This window comes from Squalius cephalus (genome assembly GCF_949319135.1).
Source record: "Squalius cephalus genome assembly, chromosome: 22".
Lineage (NCBI taxonomy): Eukaryota > Metazoa > Chordata > Actinopteri > Cypriniformes > Leuciscidae > Squalius > Squalius cephalus.
In genome coordinates this window covers 25352416-25375307 of record NC_137143.1, presented here as the reverse complement: position 1 = coordinate 25375307, position 22892 = coordinate 25352416, and the positions used below count along the sequence as shown (strand labels likewise).

Below are 22892 nucleotides of genomic sequence, written 5' to 3'. Positions count from 1 at the left end.
GATATAGCAGCTTAAACTTTTTGTATGCACTTTATCCAAAAACACACAGTTTTAAGCAAACCGTTTTAAGCTGATCTTACTCAGACTCTGCAAAGCTACTTAGAGCCCAAAGGCATCTTTATAAGCACCCACAAAAACAACAAAAGCACTTTGATGAGATTGAGGTGCTTAAAAAAAATACTGTATAAGCTTTCCTTTTTTAAGTTAGAAAGGATGGTCACACTTTAGATTAGGGGCCAATTCTCACTATTAACTCACTATTAACTATGACTTTGGCCTCAAACTCCTAATTACTGCTTGTTAAGAGTTAGTAAGGTAGTTGTTATGTTTAGGTATTGGGTAGGATTAAGAAATGTAGGATATGGTCATGCAGAATAAGGCATTAATATGTGGTTTATAAGTACTAATAAACAGCCAATATCCTAGTAATATGTATGCTAATAATCAACTAGTTAATAGTGAGGATTGGACCCTAAACTAAAGCGTTACTGAAAGGGTTTATTTAGACGCAGCTTGGCTTTTACTATATTAAACCCTATTATCTGCTAAAAAATATACCCCCCCCCCCCCCACCCAACACCTAGATTTAAATTGAAATGCTTAAAACATACAATATAATCATAAATTGTAATACTAAAGGGACAGTTCACTCAAAAGTGTAAACCCTTATGTTGTTCTTATCCTGTATTCACTTACTTTCTTCTGCACAAGAGAAAAGGATGTACTTAATCAATGCAAGCCAATGGGGTACAAAAAAAAAGTCACTGACTTTTATTTTATGGACCAAAACAAATAAACTACAATACTTTTTAAAATACTTATTTTGTGTTCCACATAAGAAAAGTCAGCCAATACAGGTTTGGAATGACACGAGGGTGAGTAAATGATGACTGAATTTTAATTTAGTGCTGATGGTCTGCTGCACAAATGCTATGATGATGACAGCAAACCACCCAATGTAAAAAACACATTTAAGAGCTTGTGAACAGTTAAAGCACAGTATTTTACAAGCTGTCAAATCTCACAAAGAGAAGGGACCACACATGCTGCCTGGGTCGATCACCATAAACAGCATGTATACCCATTTAAGCCTCCAGTGCACTGTAGCCTGCAGTTCTGGCCCAACTGAGCATGAATGGGTGGCAATAAAGCAAGAAGTGGAACTAATATTGTTTTATTAAGGTGTGTGTTGATGTATGTACTTATCCAAAAGTGAATAAAATGGTTCTGGTAAGCTTAAGGTAAACTAAGGTACTGTAATCTGCTCTAACATTGTCTTTCTACCTTTATAATGCTAATCCATTGACCCTTGGCCCCTGATTGCGAGAGAAACTTGATCCTGTAGACCTACACTGCTCGCTTATTCACAGTAAAAGGCAAGCTTGGTCTGAGTTTCAGCTTAGATTAAACTTGATCTTTCCTCTTGGATTTGCTACTCATACCTCTAATCGCTGTACGACCTCTCGAACTTCCTCTGGGCATCCATCCTGCACGGAAAAAACCACACAGTCGCCACGCTCGTAAAAGAGCTTCACCCTGCCAACCGTGGAGGACGAGCTCCAACCAATCACGTCCTTGCAGTAACAGTTGAAAACCACTTCCCGGGTTGCTTCCTCAATGAGCACCACAAACTCGCGGGAGATGGACAGCAAACAACCGATATCGGTGGACTGGCAGCTGTCCCGGGCAACCACCGACCACGTGATGGCTCCCGTACTGTACAGATGAGCATTGTTCCTTGGGCGGCTGCGTTCCTTCCTTTTGGCGCCTAGGGTGATGAAGCTGAATTTTGCACCTGATGCGTCCACAGGCGTTGCACCGGTGAAGTTTAACACTAGGTCTTTAAGGTATTCTTGGCGGGTGCGCGTCGCCATGGCGCGGAACTTCTCAGACTTGTGGGCTGCGTTTTCGCTGTTGATCACCTTGGCTAGCAGGAAGTCCCGGAAAACGGCAGACTTTGGGAACATCACTCCCTTGGGTATGGGAGGTCCAAACGGAGGCACATCTTTGGATCTGGCAACCGCAACACTAGAAATATGATGAAATGAGTTTAGTCACTTCAAATAAATGCTGTTCTAAGCATTAAAGAATCCAAAAAATTGGATCACAAGAGACTTCTTTCAAAACATAAAAGAACCTTGCGACCCCAAACTTTTGAACAATATCTAATAATATAATATACAATATAATATTATTTTATATATATATATAAATCTTTTATATGTAATATTAAGCTAGGATAGGAGATATTATTTCCACATTCAACATTAACATTAATATACAAAGGCAGGAGGCACATGGCTCCTGTGAGAAAAAATGCGTTGAGAGGTTTTTCCGTTTGACTTCAACATTGACATCAATTCTGAAATCAAGTCTCTCACAGATCTGCTCAGAAGATGAGACAGGCAATTTTGCTTTGAGACAGGTTCCAGCCTCCTTCAGCTCTCTGCAATGTTACGCTGAACAAGCTTAAGAGGTACACACTGAGTAAATAAGACTGGAAATTGAATTCCCTTCGATCTTATCCTTTAATCCTCCCTATCGTTCTGAGAGGTCAAATCTGACTGTCACCAAGCTGTTTGGAAAGCATCTTCATTTGCCTCCACCCCCTTTTCCACTAAGATGAAATCTCTAATTTACAAAATTGGATTTATTCAGGATGGGTTAGGCATGACTTTAAAAACAGTATTTAGTTCAGCAAAGACACATGTATAAGCCAAACCACCATCCTAATTGGAAAAGACAAGCATGCATTGAACAGGCTAGGATGAAAATGACAATTAATTGACATTTTACGTCTTACCTGTAACACACATGCTCTGTACAAGGATTGTGGACTTTGACTATGATGAAGACATGTTGAAAGTGAGAGCGTATGTTTTGGGGTGTGAATGGAAAAGCTCCTGGTTCCTGGAAAATTATGGTAACGATGTCATTTCCAATGTGCCTCTTCCTCAGTAGCTGAATAGGGGAACAGATAATAAGAAGAAAGTCAACACACAGTGCACATTTAAAAAAAGAAACCAATTACAAAAGCAAAAATAAACTTCAAAAATGAATTTTCATTCAATAAAATGAAATAAACAAAACGCATCAAGCTCTGGGACATTGTACTTGACGAAACATAATTGTAACATGTACTGCATACTGGACAAATAACTGTTTGTAAGAAAGCTTAGGTAACGTGTAAATATAAAGGTTTAGCTGTAGTCTACTGTAGATCCCTTGGACTAATCTCCTTGTCAGCAGAGAGAGAGAGAGAGAGAGAGAGAGAGAGAGAGAGAGAGAGAGAGAGAGAGAGAGAGAGAGAGAGAGAGAGAGAGAGAGAAAGAAAGAGAGAGAGAGAGAGAGAGAGAGAGAGAGAGAGAGAGAGAGAGAGAGAGAGAGAGAGAGAGAGAGGATCAGAGGTGTACTGAACTAAAACTCAAAGCTGTGGAGATCTTCACCAGCTTATTTTCTAAGATTATCCCTATTGGACCATGATCCTATGGACAGAAAACCACAAATCCCACAAATCAGACAAATAAAGACACTTTCAAGGGCTCCTTTACTTCTCTTTCTAATCATTCTGTAAAAACAGCTTTCTTTTAAAAAGCACAAATCACAATTTCATTATCCGACTGAGCTCAGTCTAGCCATGGGGATTTCAGGAAATCATTGACGGAAAGCTGTTATGGTGGTAAATTAATCGACGACTCTATTAGGATTGTTCCGCCCATTAAAAAGTACAGCGGATGAAGGAAATAAATCTTTTAAAATTTGTTCCACCAAATAAATGCATCAAAAAATGACATTCTTAATAATCATCCTTGATATGTTTTGCTCCTCACTGTGCAACTGAAAAAGCTTTTTTTTTCTTTTTTTTTTTTGAGATGGGGCATTCAGACGGTTGCCATGACAACGTGGCCTGCCCGCTGAAGTGTTTACAATTAGCAGGATGCAGGACAATTGGTCTGGGCTCTGTGAGGTCTGTAGATGCACAGATCACAGATCAAGACCAGGCACTTGAAGAGAGAGCTGACGAGAGCTGAAAGAGTTTTGTGTAGACAGGACTGAGTAAGTGATCAGACCTGAATCTCATTTGACCAGGTGCTTATTCAAGTGTGCATAAATCAGCAGGAAGGCTGCTCTATCTTGGACTATCTGCTTTTTTGTTTGTAATAATAAAATAATAATGGGACCAAAGCACATATGATAAATATCTACATTTTATATGAAAATGTTGTGATAATTTACTACCATTTAAAAGTAAAAAGTAGTTTATTCCTGTGATGGTAAAGCTGAATACTCAGCATCATTACTTCAGTCTTCACTGACAAATGATCCTTCAGAAATCATTCTAATATGCTGATTTGCTGCTCAGGAAACATTTCTTATTATCAATGTTGAAAACAATAGTGCTGCTTAATATTTTTGAGGTCATGCGATAGCTGAAAGTCCGACTCACTTGTTGCCTGTTGTTGGGCGTGTAGGGCAGCATTGTAGAGACGTGAAACATCAGCTCAAAGTCTTTATAAGTGGTGTAGAGAGAGTGAGTGCCAGTGGAGTCCGCTGCAGAGAACGTGATTATATCACACATATGAGTATAAAAGCAGTAAATTAAAAAAGACACATACACTCATGATGAAATACGGAATTAGTCTCTTGCAGTTCAATATTAATTTGCAAATGGCTCATCTGCACAGACTAAGAGATTATGAGAAACTGTCCAATGCCCTATTTGCACTGCCTGAGAACAAATATGGTATATTGTTCAAAACCCATTTCAGAAATGAACCCGAAGCTGCCAAGCAGCTTGTCAAAGATTCACAGCAGTGAACGCGAATCAAACATTCAAACATTTTGAAGATATCATCATGAGAAGAGCACTCACTTTTGTTGTCCAGCTGTGCCCTGTACTTGCTGAACCCCTTCAGTCGGACTCTCTGACCAAGTAAATCCAGGAACTCATCCAGTGCGGGACTACCACTCTCGTTATTGTACATCTCCTCCTCTGTGCTCTGCCCGGCCTGGCAGTACAGGATGCCCACTTTGTGCTGGTAACTCAGCTACAAGTTTCAAAGAGTAAAAACACAATCAGTTTCAATCATCGTAATGACATTCGACAAGTTTTTCTGTACTCCCTTCAAGTTTGAGCCAGCTGTTACATCCTTCCCTCAACCCTAATTACATCTATTACATGGCTCTCTGAAATACTGGCCAATCACTGCATTCTGTGGTCATTTTTAAAACATTTTTTTTTATAAATGAACATTACACTGTACAGTACATTTTACTCGTTCTGGGACACTGATCTTCTAGACTGTAGTCCTTTCATGTATTACATCATTCTGTGGTCTCTTTATTTACATATAATAAAATAATTCAAACTCAAACTGTTTAATAAAAAAAACCTCTGCTTGGCGTCAGGGTCTTGATCATCCTTTCTGCGTTTATTCTGCAATAATGACTGTATATTAACCCTTTACCAGTGTTATTTTAGTATTATTTATCAACCATTATAGTACTTATTAATATTTTGAATTAGCTTTAATTTTATGTTTTCCTTTTAATTTTAGTTTAGGTTGTAGTAATTTAGTTATGTGCTTTCGTCATTTATACATTTATATATTATATATTTCTGTTTAGCTTTAGTTTATTTTTATTTCAGTTTTAATTTGAATAATGTTAGCACTTCAACTTCCACTTATTTTATTTCAATTAGTTGCCAAGATTTTATTTCTGCTTTATTTCAATTAATGAAAAATATATTTCAGTTAAAAATAACAACACTGTCCCTCACATATTACATGGCAGGATTTATTACATAACAGAAACAATTTCGAAGCACTTCTAAAATAAAATAAAAAATAACGACCTCACAAGAGAGCACAGTAAAAATAAAAAAAATAAAAGGATATATTTATCCAATCTTCAACTTAGTCTACAGGAAACCATTTAAAGCACTTTTAAAGCACATTATGTTCTGGTGATATAAACTGTCTACCACAAGTGGTGATATAGTCATGATAAGTGCCATCAATCTATGCAAAAGCCTGACACATAATGACATGCAGACTGGCCTCAGATGCCACTTTTGCATAATGTATGAGAGACACATACCAGACAGAAACTAAAGGAAGAGGCAATGGAAACAGATGTTGGGCTTCAGACAGCCAAACAAGCATTTATTTGGACAATTATTAAAAGATAAAAGTAAAAATATGATACTTAACAAAAATAATAGGAAATGCTGAATGGGGGACAATATGAAGAAAGCTGGTTTACAATGACATAGGAATTTTTAAGAAGTCTACGATAATTGTCTGAAATCACACATAATTCCCACCCCATACCAATTTTTTAAAAATGGTAAAAGCAATTTTAGTGCTATTCTTACAATTGCTTTGGCTTTTGTGCCATAAAAATGCCACCAACAGTCTAGTCTAGAGGGGAATAGCAAAACCCCCCCAAAAAGCCATTATCAGAGAGGGGGTAGAATTGGGAGAGAGCATGGAGGTGCGATGAAAAAAAAATGGACCAAAGACTTGGATTCAAGAAAGCATAAGACAAGCTATGATTTTCTTTCATTTTCACCCTAAGTGTTGCTGGTCACAGTTGGTAGCATCTCAGATGGGTCAAGTGGCCCGTTATGTGTGGCTAGGTGGTTGCCATGGTGATGTTTTCTGTGGTTTTGCTGAATAATTTGCCTTGAAAACTAGTTGCCTCCTGTCTGAATGCTGGAAGGGTGGACAATAGTTGAATTATCATTTTACAATGAGATAAGGTATTCGTTGAACTTGATTGATTTGAGATGACTAAATACCATTTGAAATAATTACCATCATTACTTTGACAACTAACTGCACTCAATGCATTCATTGTTCTGAATCTACAGGGTTACTGTTCAGGTTTTCCACTCTGGCCGTCGTGTGGCTGCAATATCGATCAAGACTTTAACTGCTTCTCAGATTCCATTCAGTCAATTTACTGACAAAACTGCTCATCTCTCTGTTCCACTCTCAGTCTAAGAAGTCCCAGTCTGTCAATAAGTAATTGGATCTTTGTTTTTAGAAAAGGTTCCTTTAGTAAAACACTGTCTTATCCTGACACACCTGCAATTTGAACCCTCAAACGGAAATGTTGTAAGGCCATCAGCAGCACCTGATAGGCGCCTTGCCCACAGGAACTACTTTACAAGCTCAATCTTGCTTAAGTTATCAAATGAACAACAGCTTTTAAGGATGTCACATCATCAGCAGAGGTTTAAAACATCTGTTTCTGGTTTTATCAGTATGCATTAAAACTAAGCGAATGGGACATATGAAGGACATAACTGATGGTTTCTTAAACCCCCACTTGATTATGTCTTAGTAATTACAGGCCTTGCAGACATGTACGGTTCACAACATTGTACATTGTTTGCAATGAATCATCACGGAGAATGAAGGTTTCTTCCCTCCTGTCACTTTGTGTTAGCCAAACTGTCTCTTACTGTCCAAACGGTGGTATGATTATTTTACAGCCTGTCTGTATTGTGGGAAATGCTTATTGTTGCACTTACAAAAGAAGCAAATATTTGGGTAGTTAACAAAAAAGTTAATGGAAGTATTATATTTAACATCAACATTTTTAATTAAAATTGTCATATCTGCATAAGGGAAACAGTATACCTTAGGTCCTGTAACTGCTACAGTTCTTTTACAAAATTAAATTAGATTAATTAATAAACTGTCGACATTTTTTTCTATTTTTATTTTAAAATGGTCATATGGCATAACAAACACAAAACATGAATAAATTAAGAAAGAAATATTCTATGCAGTCTCTCTTTTAATATGAGCATCATAAAATAATAGTTAATAATAGTAGTTAATAATAGTTCTGGTCTTGTATGCTGACTGGACAATACAGCAGGTTTCATACACATTTCTTCCAATAAATTTCCATGACTTCTCCATGACTTTTGAGGCAAATATTCATGACCTAACGTTCCATGAAACGTCTGTGTATATATGTAAAATAAAAATAAAAATCCATGTTCAATTTTCAAATCACAGCATATCTTAACTAATTAATTACAAGCTATGTGGTTTAATACTAAATAAACATTTAAATAACGCTGACACACAAGACAGACGATTAGATAAAATACGGTGTCTGACCCTCCCAGAACTCCACTTTCTAATTTATGTTTTTTTTTTTTCATCTGTTTATTTATGTGTTTCTTTTCATGTTTTTTTAGTTTATGTGGCCGTTTTAGATTATGACTCTAGGTGCGTTCACACCATGACATAATTACTGCAATTACATGATTTAAACTTGTAAAAAGCATTGTCCTCGTAGTGCTCGTAATTACATGCTATGTTAGCTCAAGGACGTTCTTCTAGCATGATAACTAATAAATAAATTAATATGGTATTTATGGTATTTAAAAAGGTCAAATCTAATAAATTATCTACACACTTTCTATGTGTAAAACTATCTGTAGACATTTTAGTACTGTACTTACCCCCTGCTGATCTAGCTTGAGCAGTTGTTCTGGGACTTTAGGTGAGCTGGTGGCCAGTCTGAGGCACTGAATGTTGACCTCGGGAACTACGTACTCCAGCACCTCTTTAAGAGGGAGACCACGGGTCGTCCCATGCTTTACCGTGGAGGGAACTGCATCCTCCATGATTGAGCCTCTCAAAGTGGTGAGCTGGAGATGGACAGAGTGAAGAGAGAAGTTTATATTCATAGAAAAGAAGGAAATAGTTCATATTGTTGGCGGAACTGAGCAAATGTATCCATTAAATGAAATACACGGCACGCTCGAATCCTATTACTGAACAGATGGATAAACCATTCTAGTCTCTCAAATGGCAAAGCACTCTTTAAGAGTGCCTCGTCTATGATGCTGAATCCAGCGACATGCCCTGCCAACCTTTTCGATGAATAATTGAGTTCAGCTAACTGTGGCGAATGCTGAAGTAATGCTTGGGCTTTTAGCAAGAGGGCCATTGTACGCTCAACCGCCAATTCAGCAAACTATCCAGTCACCCTTAGGAAAACCCCTGGCAGGCCTCATATGAAAGATCTCTTGCCATTTGAAAGCCTTACTGGTTGGGACTGTTATAGCATCAGTGGTGAGACTCATGTAGTACAGTGAGGTAATTTATATCACCATACATGGAAAAATCAATTGTACAACACAGACATCATCCATCTTGAGCTGATTTCCAAAACAATCAATGCTTTTATTGAGGTAGCTCGGATTTGTATTCAGAGGAGATGATGATGTAAAAGCATTGGGAAATGTACTTAATGGGAAGGTGGAAATCAATTATAAATGAATGAGAATTTAAAAACATGCAGTAAATATTCTCAGCTTATTTAAGATTTTATTGCTCTTATGTAAAACTATTTGAATGAATTAAAAAAATATAAACAATAATAATATTACGTTTGGACATGCCTTTCCCTTAACTTAAACCCCTGAACTCGACTGGCTCAAAGAACATTGGATCTACAGAGGTCTGTTAAATGATGTGGTAAAACGGTGTTTAATAGGTGCCGTCCTACCTCGCTGGTCCTGAAGATGACCCTATAATTATACTGTGGGCCCTCCTTCCCCTCCTCCAGCTTTTCTCTCCGAATGCTAACTGCCACCGGACCCAAGTTCTCATCAACACCAAAGTAGTTCTGGTGCTCTTTCAAGAAAAGAGAATAAGAAGGGGTCGACATTATACAGTGAGAGATACACAGTTATTTTGGTTACTAAGTGAGATCATCAATCACTATAGAGCACTATTGTGTAGACCCATGAATTCAAGGTCTAGTTTGTAAAAACATACCTTTATTGAAGAAGAATTTGTGATAGTAGTAAGCACCCATGTCAATGTGCTCAATGATGTAGCGTTTGATGCAATCCCGTGGAACAGCATAATTTTCACGAGAGGCATAATTCTCACGGGACATTTCCAAGACAGAAACCCCCGCGTTGGTGCAGTGTGAACTTAAAGTAGACTCAATAGTATAATTGTCCCCCACATTGTTGTGGGATCCACTGTTTGGTTTGGTGGCACTCAGTTTCCTTTCCCCTTCACCACCAATCTCGTTACGGAAGTATGGGCAGGTCAGCACCAAACCATTGCTCTTCCCATCCCCTTCGTCAGGATCGGTGCAAGCTTTTTGCCCAAGTTCCTCACAACTGTCCAAAGGGGACTCACAAATAGGTAAGGGGTCAGGACCGTCCATTCCCCCACCAATTTGGTGTTGGGACGCTGCAGAAGCCCCCGTGGTAATATTCTTCCGACGTGCTAAGTTTGCACGATTAGTAACCGCCTCGCTAATATTAAAAAGCACACTCTGGACATCATAGTGGGCGAAGCATCTCTGGAAACTCAATGGACGACCATGTCTGCTGCAATCGTCGTGTTCGCCAAGTTGCCGCTGCTCGCTTTTCATGGTCTTCAGCCTGCGGAAAATGGATGTCTCGCCCTTTTCAGATTTCTGCCGCTGTAGGAAGGACTTCTCCCTTTCCCGACTGTAGAAGAGCGAACTATCCACATAATCCGAGTAGTTCGGAATGCAGAGAATGTCCCCCCGTGCAATCTGCGCAGCAGTCTGGAGACTTGGAGAAACGGCGTTCTCCGGAAACCGACGAAACTCCGGAAAGCCATGTGGAGGTGGTGCGCTCGGTTGCTCTGAGTGTTCAGGCTGGAAACCCTTCAGATTGCCAAAAAACCCTTCATTGGGCAAACCCTGGCGATTGATGGAGGACGTGCTTCCATATTCTCTGTGCAAAGTGGCACCTGTGTTGGGGTTGATTGTTGTCTGATCCATGTCTTCCGCCCCTATATCACTGATGGTGACGTCACTGTTGCTCCTCTTCTGGAGAGCGTGTTGAACTTTACCAGGAGAGTGGTTCAGAAGGTTACCAAGACCATATTTTGTCTCCAGAAAGCTGGGATTGGGAGGAGAACCCGGGCTTTGTTTGACCACATCTTCTGCCAATTGACTGGGTTGTCCATTCTGGAAGGACGTCATTAGGCTCTCATACCTGGGTGGTGGACCATGGCCATCCTTCTTCTGTGGCCAATCTGACACTCTGGCGCGTATGCCCATCTTGGGCACTGCTGGTGTTCCTTGTGTATTTGGGCCAGGAGGTCCCATATTCCCATTCAAGGCTTGAAGCTTTTTGGCAAAAAGATCATCAGTCTGCATCTCTGAGGTGAGGCGCTTCTCAAGCTTCTACGGCCTCGTCTGCTGTATCTCTGGTCCTAAAGTTAGGGATATTCATACCTGACGTTAAATTGTCCAGAACAGAAATTCCAACTCCAGCATTTTATGCAATAGCGAAGGAGCTTGACGGCGCTGGGAGAAGTCTGTGAATGATGACTGACCCACGTCAGGGTGTTCAGACCTATTGGTCTGTAATCCATAGGAGGAGAATGAGTCTCTTTATCTCAGTTTCACTGTCAAGGACAACTGCTCACTCCACGGGAGGGCAAGCAGAAGATACGGTCATTTCACAGGCATGTAAGCTTAACAAAGCCAGGTGGGATCTCTCTGATGCTCTGGAAAGGAACGAGAGAGAGAGAGAGAGAGAGAGAGATCATTAGAGAATCCATTTGGGAGGAAGAGATACCAATGTGACCTTGAAAGAATGCAAAGCACTCAAAATCCTCAAATGAACAAAGCATCAGCAAAAAGGCCAATTAATTTAATAAGGGTTTGAATGTCTATTCAGAAAGCACATTTCTTTTTCACCTGAATGCATGCCATTCATATAACAAATGTACCACTTTTTGACCTTAGAGACTAATTAGAGATAAACATCTAAATAAAAAAGCATTACTGATCTATGCACGCTACTACCTGTGATAAATTGCAGAACAGATTCAAACCACTTTCTCTGCAGCATTAAGTCATAATGATATTCAACGTTATTATTTCAAGAGGTGTTAACAAAACTTTTGGGGAAAAATAACACATTTTTTGATTCATTTACCAATTTTGCATTTGAAAGTACTTGACAGATGGCCATCTTTTTATGTCCTTTTTCACAAATACAAAACAAAATGCAAGCTGGTGTATTCAGAATTAATTACCTAAAAATGTACAATGAAAATTACAAATTATTAAAATTATTTATCAATATGTTATCCTCTACCATAAATTATTTTTCAAATTCATTTTCAAATCAAAGATCTCCCATTGATTTCAGTGGTTCTTAAATGGAAAAGAAACTACGGTAATTGTAGGCTAATTAATAAAATGCAATTAATCATAAATCATACTTTGCTAGGACTGAAAAATAAATGTGAACTTTTGAAAGAGGAGAAAACACTCTTACATCTCTTGTTGTTGACATTAAAGGTCGTACAACTCTATCCAGAAATTAAATTAAACTTCGTCACTTAAATCTGTCAATTGCACTTAGCTTAAGAACTTCATGTTAATTTCAATACATTTTAATATTTTATTTTAAGAACATTTCCGTTTGATTTTAATATTATGTTGGGTCATCACTTGATATCCAATGTATAATCTGGGCCTTGCAGCCCCCAAAAAAAAAAAACGTTGAGAATTACTGGCTTAGTGCAGTGAACTGGCTGAGACTGCCTTTCAGTGAAAGAGCTTTCCAATATCATATCATCCAAAAATAAAGTACTAGTGAGAGCGGAAGGGAGTATAAAATTACATTTACTGACAGACGCCACCACGGACATGCTGTGAAATTCGCCAACCTAAAAATAATCCTTCGAAAGGCAAGCTGATTAAACTACCGTTTATTAATAATGTGTTTTGGAAGCACAGTCCTGTCTGTCTCTTACATAGAAACTGACCCCAATACTTTTAACCCTCCCTTTGAAATAAATACATCTTTGTGTCAGCGTCGACACCAGCTGTGAACCACATTGACGTTTTTGTTTTTTTCAAACGGCATCCGTCTAGAGTCTGGAAATTCATTGGACTCAAGAGCTGTGATTTAATGTCAACATGAAAACAAAATTGACTTTATATACTTTATACATGTGTTCTATTGTGCACAAGTCATGGGTGCATGTTATTCCAAAGAAAACAATTGTTTTATAAATCTTTAATCATAACATAATAGCCTGCTCCTCCTCTGAAATGACTTTCCTTTTCAGTTGACGTCTAGCAAAGGGGGAAATTTTTGTTAAACATTCATCAAAAGATACGCAATTGACATTTAGACAAAGGCACAAAGCGACACATGTTCATCCCCAGAGGAGATGCAGGGGTATTATTGCTTTTAAAATGTGGGTGTAATCAAACATTTAAAATGCAAAAGTTCCATGATCAGAAACATTCCCAGCAGCACTGAACTCCGGGTTAAATTGAACGTGGCGTGAACAGAGAGAGCTGGTCAGGCTAAACTTAGCATTGGGCTTCAAGAAAAAAATTAAATAAATGTGCACAAATGACAAGCTGTTTCATTATTAAAGAATGCTGTTAAATATTAAAAGGAGGAAAAAGCAACCTGTAAGGAGGCTCTCTTTCACAAAACAACAAAAAGTCTTGATAACCTGGCAAACGATAGGGTGAATCTCACGAAAACTGCCAAGAATGGTCTAGAATTATTTTTCCACCCAAAAAACCAAAGTAATAAATAAGAAATTATATTTTGCAAAAAATTTTAAACGCATAAAGACAATTTTTAGTAGCATTTCAGAGAACAAGATTTTTTTGCATAGTGACAACATAACTGACATACCGTCAGTTCTCATTATAATGCAGAAAAAAAAATACCATTGTCACTGCTGTGATGTGAAAAAAAGTATTATTTTAGTTTTAAAGAACATTTGTAAAATTCAACTTTAAAGGGGACATATCATGCTAAATCCACTTTTTTAGCCCTTAAATGCATTTTGTTGTATATTTGGAGTGTTTAGAAGTACAGAAAAGTTGAAATTATTCTCTTCAGGTGCTTCGTTGATATCTTTATATTCTGTTTTGGCCTTATTTTTCAACCTGTTCCGATTTTTCTGTTATCTATGACGTTTTGTGAACTATTACGTCACAGTATTTGCAGCGGAACTGCCAAATAAGGACATTGACTTCCAGCCCAACACTTCGAGCAATCCGCCATTTTTATTTCTCGCTGCAATTTTGTAGTCCAAGCTAAAAGATGCAGAAGTTACGAGAGGGTAAGTTAAAATGTTCGGCTGTTGGATGTAGTAACCCACACGCTTCATTACACCGTCTAATGTAGATGAACTGGTGACAGGGCGCATGTTTAACTGAAAGAACGAGCAGAGAGAGAGACCCGGTCGCGCGCACGCACTCTCTCTCTCTTCGGAGCCAGGCGAAAGTGTAAACAAGACACCGTCTCCAAACTAGACGCTGTCTTGCTCTCTCTTCCTCACACATATTAATCAAAATAAATCGACACAGTGGTAAAAGGTCGGAAGACCAAAGTTTCATGTGTAAATACAGTAACACATCATTGCGATACATCCATATGAAGACGTTGTTCTGCAGGTTCGTCGTCTTCATTTTCATCTCGCTCCGGCTCCGACTCTGGCTCGAACATGTAAGGCTGGCTGGACAAGTCTTCCGTTGTTGACATTTTGTTAATAACGTGTGAATAAAAAGTTTCTGTGCCGCTAGATAATCGTATCTCTGCTATCAAACTACAAAAATGGCCGAACGGGGTGGAGTTGAACCGAGTGTCACCTGGAGAGGGGGCGGGGTATGAAGTGTCTCAATTGTATTTAAAGAGACCGCACCAAAACGAGTTGCTCTCAGACGCACATCAGAAAAGGGGTAGAAAAGGGGCCTGTGGAGCTATAATAATGAGGAATTCAGACCCAAGCATTGCAGTTCCGCTTTATATAGACTACAAATGTATGATTTATATGTAAAAAGGAACGATTTAAAAGCATGATATGTCTCCTTTAAATATCATGATATTATTTGTTATTATCTAATAGTAATAATATAATAATAATAATAAAACAAATACATAACTGAAATGAGAATTTTTCCTACGTTACAAAATTTGGGAGGAAAATATGATTAATTTTGATTAATAATAGTCAAGAAAATAATGTCATTTTAAATGGTCCTAAAACTGGCCTAGTTTCCACTATGCAAATCAAAATACAATCTTATTTAGATTTTGGGGTAAAATATGATCAGGATGTTTCTTCCTAAGGTTCACAAAAAAACTAATGTTTAGTACTTCAGGAGTGTGATCATCTAATATCTACACCACCACCTTATAGCTGTGTTCAGAAACACGTAAGTCTAGTATGTCTAAACTCACATCTTAATCATTGAAAGAACATCAAAAGTAACTCAAATTAATTATTCATTTCTGACTGTCAATCCTCAGTGATTTTAAAAATTCATATGTCAGAAGGAGGTCTGTTTGTCCTCCTAGACATCCCTGGGATACAACAAATATCTGTTTTGGGACCATTTACGTTAAAAAGAATGGAAAAATGTGTTCACTGTCTTTAGAGGCATCACCACATTTGATCCCAATAAATCAGCCTTATCCAAAACAAGAAAAGAAAGAGATATAGCACATCAAGCACAATAGCAAAGGCTTGATAGGACAACAAATTGCACATCTGAAAGGCTCCCTCCCACCGCCTCCCGCTGGGCTTCAGAGTCAGGCAAATGGCCAATCCTGTCCTCTCCGACGCCCTCCGTCCAGCTGCAGGCCCTGTACAGGTCATTGATTACCATTATGAGCCAGTCCCCTGCTTTCAAACGCTTGCTCACATGCACCGTGCCGCCCAAACAACAGAGCTCATCATCACTATCATCGCCCACCGCAAAGACACACTGACCCAATCTATTTAGACAGCTGGATCTATAGCGGGGACTGTGACCACATTGGCCTGTCTATCATTTCCAACAGCCACAGAAGTTAAAAGGAGTCCCTGTCTGCCCAGGGTTTGATAGGGGCAGAAGATATGAGAGAATATTTGAACTAAAGGTTGTTGTTTTTTTCTCCTCTTTTTGGAAATGTCCACCTCCTGACGAGCATGAATCAAGAATAAGCAGCTTACATGGACACTTTTGTTTGATAAATCCACAACATTTTGATTGTTTTCTCAGAAAACAGATTTAGCTGGTCGGATGTTACTTAAAGCTAAACTACGTCACTCTTCACTGGATGATTGACAGGCACAGCACAGCACAGCAGTGTTCTTTGAGACATGGTCTTTGAAATGTGCTGCGAAACAGATCAAAACAATGCTGGAAAGGAGGTCAGCTCACTCACAGACAGTCCCCGTCTGTCCAACCGAAATAGACAAAGGTCAAAAAGTCCATGCCGAAAATCTGGAATTCAAAAAATCTAATTTAAACCTCCAAATAAAGTTCAAGGATTTTAGATGGATAAAGAAATATGAAGAAATGTTTTAGTTTCTGCACTAAATCTGTGAAACGGGCCAGAAGTAAAAAAAGATGGATCTCAAATCATGCAAGATAACAGGACTTTTCACTCAAAACTTTTCACTCAAATGTTGTTATTTCTATTTTAATAATACATTTAAAATAGACATACTTTTAAATTACTTTTGGTAATTACTTACTTTTCAGTTAAAAATACTGAATAATTTCTCTCCATGCTGTTAACTCAGTCCAAATCAATGCTACAAGGTTACACCTAATTGATTATTGCTTCCTGTCCTGTCCACTTTTGTTTGCTCCTGGGTTTTATTGAAAAAACAAAAGGATGACTTTGACAGACGCATTGAGTAAACTGAGCCCAGCAGTTTCGACAGGGTAACCGGGGTGCGCATACACCTAGTAGAACCAGAAAGGTTTGACATCAGCCCCAGTGAACACCCTACATGGGCACACCCTGTCAGATGCTGTCAAAGCGTTCCAGGCTCTTTCCGCTTCAGCCCTGAGCTCACCTACATTTCTAATTCCTGAGACGCAGCTGGGAGGTCTTGTGTTCTCGTTTCCCTTTCCTTGTTAGGAGTAAGGATGGAGTCTCTTTGGCGCTTATGCATTCCAGAGCTACAGGCACTATAACAAGAGCCAGGAGCCGGTGTGCCCTAATGCCTCACATGCCATGAACACTTCTGGATTTATTCCAAGCGACGGCATGCAGGAAAACCCACAAGACCGTTTCACACGGACATTTCAGCACAGAGTTCACTAGCATCTAAAATCCATAAGACAAACATAGATAGATTGATGAAAGCGTTTATGAGTTACATGACAGATTTACATTACAACTCGTTGCCAAGTTTATTTTTTAAAAGAAAAATTATTGAGAAAAATTATTATTATTATTATTATTATTATTATTTTAAATACAAAATACTATTAACTTCACATACACATACATGTATTTCTGTCCAGCAAATAGTAGATTGCTAAAAATAAAATTTGTTCATTCTTTTAGTGGACCTGGCTTGGCAAACAGAAAGATGGCTAGTAATATCGATCAATCAAAACAAAATAATAAAATTTAATAAAATAAAAATTTGCTTTGATTATAAATAAATACATAGTATTTTATTACAAATAAAATATAAAAAATAAAGTTAACATCCCAAGTAGTGCTTGGCTGATTTATCTGCCATTTTACTGTATATTCAGACACTGATATGTCATTTCTCATTTAACCAAAACCAAAATGTCCCCTTTACAATAGCTATATTTCCATCCACCTATTTTTATGTGCATTTTGGGATATTGCATAAAAATAAAATAAAAACGCTGGATGGAAATGCCAAAATGCGCATAAATTCTATAAGTGTGCATAAAAAAAACGTATGAGCTCAGTTGAGTCGGATAAATGTTTTATCCGATAAGAAATCATGCGCATAAACTACAATGGAAACACAAGTACTGAATACATTTGTCAAATGAATCAAAAAAGTAATGTGACTTTGCACAATGGGACGGCATAACTGGACTAACCAGCAGACCAATCTTGTTGCAAAGCAACAGAAATGCTGTTTTGGTCATTCTGAAATCCCTGAACGTCATTGTCGTCAAAGTGGCTCAGTAAAACAACATCCATTTTTCTTATTGATATGTAGCACCAGTTTATCAGGAACTGATTATTTTGTTTTCTTCGGCTCAATGGATGGAAACGGTATTCACAAATGTTTTATGCGATACTACCATTTTGGACATCATTTATATTTGCAACTTTAGATGCAGAAGCATAGCTAATAAAAAACTGAAGGCTAACTCTACTGCAAACTATGAGGATGTGAATGTTGGGAAAGAGAGGAAAAGGAACAGACCCAATGAGAGAACAATAAACAAACAAAAGGCAGGTCTCACACCCTCATAGGCAGTCTGGGCACGAGTTGAAAGGTTGGACCCCAGGGGGTGCACTGAGGGGGCTTTCTGAAGGGAATACAGCCATTGACCTTTACCATTTGGGTTAATATAATTTCCAGGTGTTTACCAAACAAACATAGCCCTCCAACAGTGAGCAAACAGATGGAACGGTCCGTGAGAAAGGGCTGTGGTTTAGAAGTAGGTCAGTGATCTGGCTGAAACACAATAACCCACATTTCCTTCATTTACAGTACGATACAACCCAGATATAACTACTTCCTAAGTATTTTCCCAAGCAAAATTACCTCTAGTTGGCATGTTTTACACAGGAATGCAGGCTTGTGTGCCAGAACATGTCAAGATCTTGTCATTTTCACTGCCGGAACTTTACCAAGGAGGTAGACCCATAATTTCATGCTAAAAGCTCACAGCTTGACTGCTTCTTCACCAATTTGGGAAAAGGCCCTTGATAAGTCAAAGTACGAGGAAACACTTTTTTTTCCACCCGCTTTTATGACTTCAGACTCAGCTTTTGGCTTTGACTGACCTGAATAACGTGTATCAGCTGTTAAAATGAGTCAGACATGCGCAGACGCAGACAGCCAGTCAGCATCTGCTAGACTAGACATGACTGTCTGTGATGGAGTTTATGGCATCCGGCCCAATAAGAGATAAAGTCCCGTTAATGACAATCTGTGAACACTATTTCATGTACACACTGTCGAGCTTATCAATAACAGCTGGAATCGCCTTTGTTTGACAGATATTTCCATTCGCAGCTGGGACTGAAGTGGAGGAGACAGGCAGGCATTATCATTGAGATATTTCGCCTCGCAGCCAGTTGGAGTTAAACATGAGGGACGACCCACCCTCCTCCTCCAAATCTCATTTTTCTCACTCAGTCTAGGTCATAAACATACTCTATGAAAGCAAGCAAACACAAACGCTTCTAGCTAAATGTGTCAGCAATTCATAACGCAACCAAGTACACTTTCTCAACTATGCTACAGGGCCGCTTGCATAAAGCGTTTTCTTACAGTAACAGTTTGAAGAACATTTTGCTGAGTCGGTAAAAGTTAATTAAACCATCAGCAAATTTAAAGATGGCCTGAATAATAACATGCATGTTTTTATGTAATATTGCAGTGTTAATTATAAATTATTTATCCGTGCATATATACATTTTTTCTTGCAATCTTTAATAAAAAAACATTAACATTAACAAAATTAAGTCCCATTCTGCATTTTTTACTCATCCGAGAAGCCGTATCACTCGGATATTCATCACAATAGGAGGAAAAGACGCAGTTTCCACTTTAAGTAGTGGTCGACTAGACAATCAAATTAAGTGTGTATTGCACTAGTGGCACCAAATGGAGTTGCAACCTGTTTGGCACCACTACTGGTGCTATCAAATGGAGAATACACTGAAAAGCTACATTTGACTGAACGGTAAGTATTTGCGTCAAAACTGAAGTATACTTTGGGCTTTATCAACCAAAGTGGACATGATAACCAATGCCAATTATCTCAACAACAACAAAATTTCATTATATACAATAGGCCGCCCACTTGCAATGTACTGCCCAAGCATTTGCACACTTGCGTAGTAAGTATGCTTCTGGCACACATTAACTGTTTTACAAGGAACCCAACTATTTTGGCTAATGAGCTGTGTTAAGGGTAAGTTATCCTAATTTTAACCCATTTAATGTCTTCCATATGACACATCAACCACAAACAACACCAATCTTATGCGTAATGGAAGCATATACGGGGGCATCTTAAACAAGGCCATGAGGTAAATTAACCTCCAACCCTTCAGTCCTTTAAACACCGTAAGTCTTGGCCAGAGCCCAAAAGGGCTTATATGAACAATGCTCATCAGCCAGCAGCTAAAAAAAAGGGTTAAGAGTTTATGTAAGCCTTTTGTACGGACACAAATCCTCCTTTTCACGCACATGAATGAGGTTTTAGGAACAGCATAAAGGGCGATTCGGCCTAGTGCCTCGTTTAATTAAAATTGGAATAAAATAAAGTTGTTAGGAGCTGCGTACAGCTGCAGGGCGAATGACAAACATGTTTGACAAAGTTTGACAGGAGTTTCGATTTCTGTGGTTCACCTACTGACAACACTAATGGGTAAAAACACAAAAACACATTCACAGGACAGGACCAGACACAAATAAACATGTGGGGACTGGTTGGTTCGCACACGTATGGAGCTCGACGGCAAGTTTCGACATGGTTTCGACATTTCGACATCGATGACATGACTCTATATCTGTCTCTGTTTCTTTAAGTTCAGTGGGAGCAAACAGGCCGAGGGTCTTTCACAAACCTGTCTACGTGGTGGAAACACACTGCCTCCTTGTTTCTCTCATTCAAGTCGTTCCTTTATGGGTTTGGACAGCAGCAGGCATCTTTGTGGAAGCAGCACTGCATTGTGCCCCTGAGCTGAACTAATTTCTTCTCGCGCTCGAGCGGTAACCTTCATTCACCGGGAGTTTCTGACGACATGCTGCACTTGAAAGAGAGGCTGAAAGGGCCTGTGAGAAAACCGAAGCAGCAGGTAGCTTTGGGTGTTGGAGAATTCCGCCTGTCTGAATTGAGGCTGGTCATTCCAGACAGCATGTGGTCCACACCGCGGAGCTCCAGTCGAGAGTGGGAGAGCTTTTGGAGTTTAACAAGCACCATCTGGCATTCTGAGCTCCTCACAGCAGCCGAACACACACACACACACACATACACCCCGACACCCTGCTGCACCATCCCCGCCAAATATTTTAAACCAGCACACACACACACACGGCTGAATAAAAAGACCTGGACTCCTCAGACTTAGTAAAAATATGACCTTTAACCAGCATCCCATAGAACTGTGCTTCTCAACAGGTTTTACAGACCCAGATTTTCCATTGGACATCAAGTAATAATAACAAAAAATGTCCTTAAAAGAGAAATGTAACAATTTATTCATTATAATATTTTATAGTAATTAAACACTGTTAAAAAAAAAAAAAAAGATTTCTTGAAGTTGTAAAAAAAACAAAGATTATTGGAAAACATTTTACAAGCAAATGCTATTTTAGTCTTTGCATTTCAAAATTTCATGTTCAATTCAATGTGTTCTTTGTAATTCTTTGTGAAATTTACAATTTCTGAGTGAAAATAGTTTCTACACCAATTTTTTTTTTCAGTGTACAAAACTACCTAGCGTTATGGAAGCTTGTTTCCACCATGCTATAAAACCATAATTGCGAATTTTTGTGTCACAATCCTGACTTTTTATCTCACAATTGCGAGTTTATATCTTGCATTTCTGACTTCTTTTCTCAGATTTGTGAGATATAAACTTGCAATTGCAAAGTCCAATTCCAAAAAATACTTATTTTCTCAAAATTGCGAGTTTATATTTCATTATTCTGACTTTATCACTCACAATTTATATATATTTTATAGAGTTTATATCATGCAATTCTGAGATAAAAAGTTTAAAAAACGGTCTAAAAAACTTTTTTTTATTATTATTCAGTGGCGAAAACAAGCTTCCGTAAGCTTTGGCTAGCTCCTACCAAGTGACAGATTAATTTGCAGTCAGACTAAAGCATTTACATGACATCTTAACATTTTTCAAATTGCAATCCCCAAGCATTTGCATATTTACATTGCCACAATTAATTTGCGACAAAATACAGAATAATTTGACTTGACCTGTGACATAAACAAAAGTTATGTGAACCTTTTTCTTCTCCATTAAAACTCTGATAAGTCTATGTATTTTAGCTACCATGCACAATTTTTTGTCAGCGGCAAGGACAGACCTGCGATCAATTACTGAGTCACAACCCACCAGAACCTTTGCTCTAGACCATACTTTACCCTAAAACATACAAAGGGATTTAAAGACACTTTTCTTAAAAGCCTTGCAAACTGGCAACAAGCTAAAACACAAGCTATCATCATGCTAACAAAAGCACTGCCACTAAAATGAAATAGATTGAAAAAAAAAAAAAAAAAAAACTAGACTGGTGTCCATGATGAATAAAAGGCCACATGATTTCTCTTTAATATATTCATATTTAATTATATATTTTTACTATTAATAAGCAGTGAAGAAGTTTTGTTTAAAAAAAATTCAAGAAAAAACCCCGCCAAAAGATTCTTAAATGACTTATTTTTTTCTTATTTATGATATCGGAACAGTTGTATCATCCTGACATTTTTTTACTTTACGAACTGTATTTTTTAATGCGTTTTTGAAATCAATTATCTAAGAACAAATTTTTATTTGATGCATGAACTAGATAACAATGGACTAGTTAGTTGTTGGATGATTCGCCGACCATTGTGAGCCATTTCTAAGCAAGTGTCAATCAATAAACTCCAAAACTCCCCACCACATCTTTACCATCACTCGATGCTTTCAGTAAAACTAAAATGCACAATAAAAAGGCAGAGAACGAGAGAAAAATTCACTGCTGAAGGACATCTATCCCACTGACAGTTAAATGTAATTATACTGCAGACATTCTCAGCATTACAGAGCTCTTCATCTAACCTCAGAAAAGCCTGCTGAGAGCGATCCAGCATGTTACAAATGTCAAAAACAAACAAGAGCAACTCACCAAACA

The 22892-nt window shown here is 38.2% G+C and overlaps 1 protein-coding gene across 2 annotated transcripts in view; it reads right to left on the bottom strand.

Moving 5' to 3' along the window:
* Window positions 1-22892, bottom strand: part of sipa1l2 (signal-induced proliferation-associated 1 like 2) — a 63153-nt gene that overhangs the window by 20935 nt on the left and 19326 nt on the right. For both annotated transcript variants that reach the window (XM_079856724.1, XM_079856723.1), the window contains exons 2-8: window positions 9816-11540; window positions 9544-9671; window positions 8492-8680; window positions 4874-5048; window positions 4448-4551; window positions 2804-2961; window positions 1443-2028 (exon numbers count right to left, since the gene is read on the bottom strand). In XM_079856724.1, coding sequence (XP_079712850.1) covers window positions 1443-2028; window positions 2804-2961; window positions 4448-4551; window positions 4874-5048; window positions 8492-8680; window positions 9544-9671; window positions 9816-11187 — 2712 coding nt within the window. In that variant the 5' untranslated portion in view covers window positions 11188-11540. The remainder of the gene's footprint in view (window positions 1-1442; window positions 2029-2803; window positions 2962-4447; window positions 4552-4873; window positions 5049-8491; window positions 8681-9543; window positions 9672-9815; window positions 11541-22892) is intronic.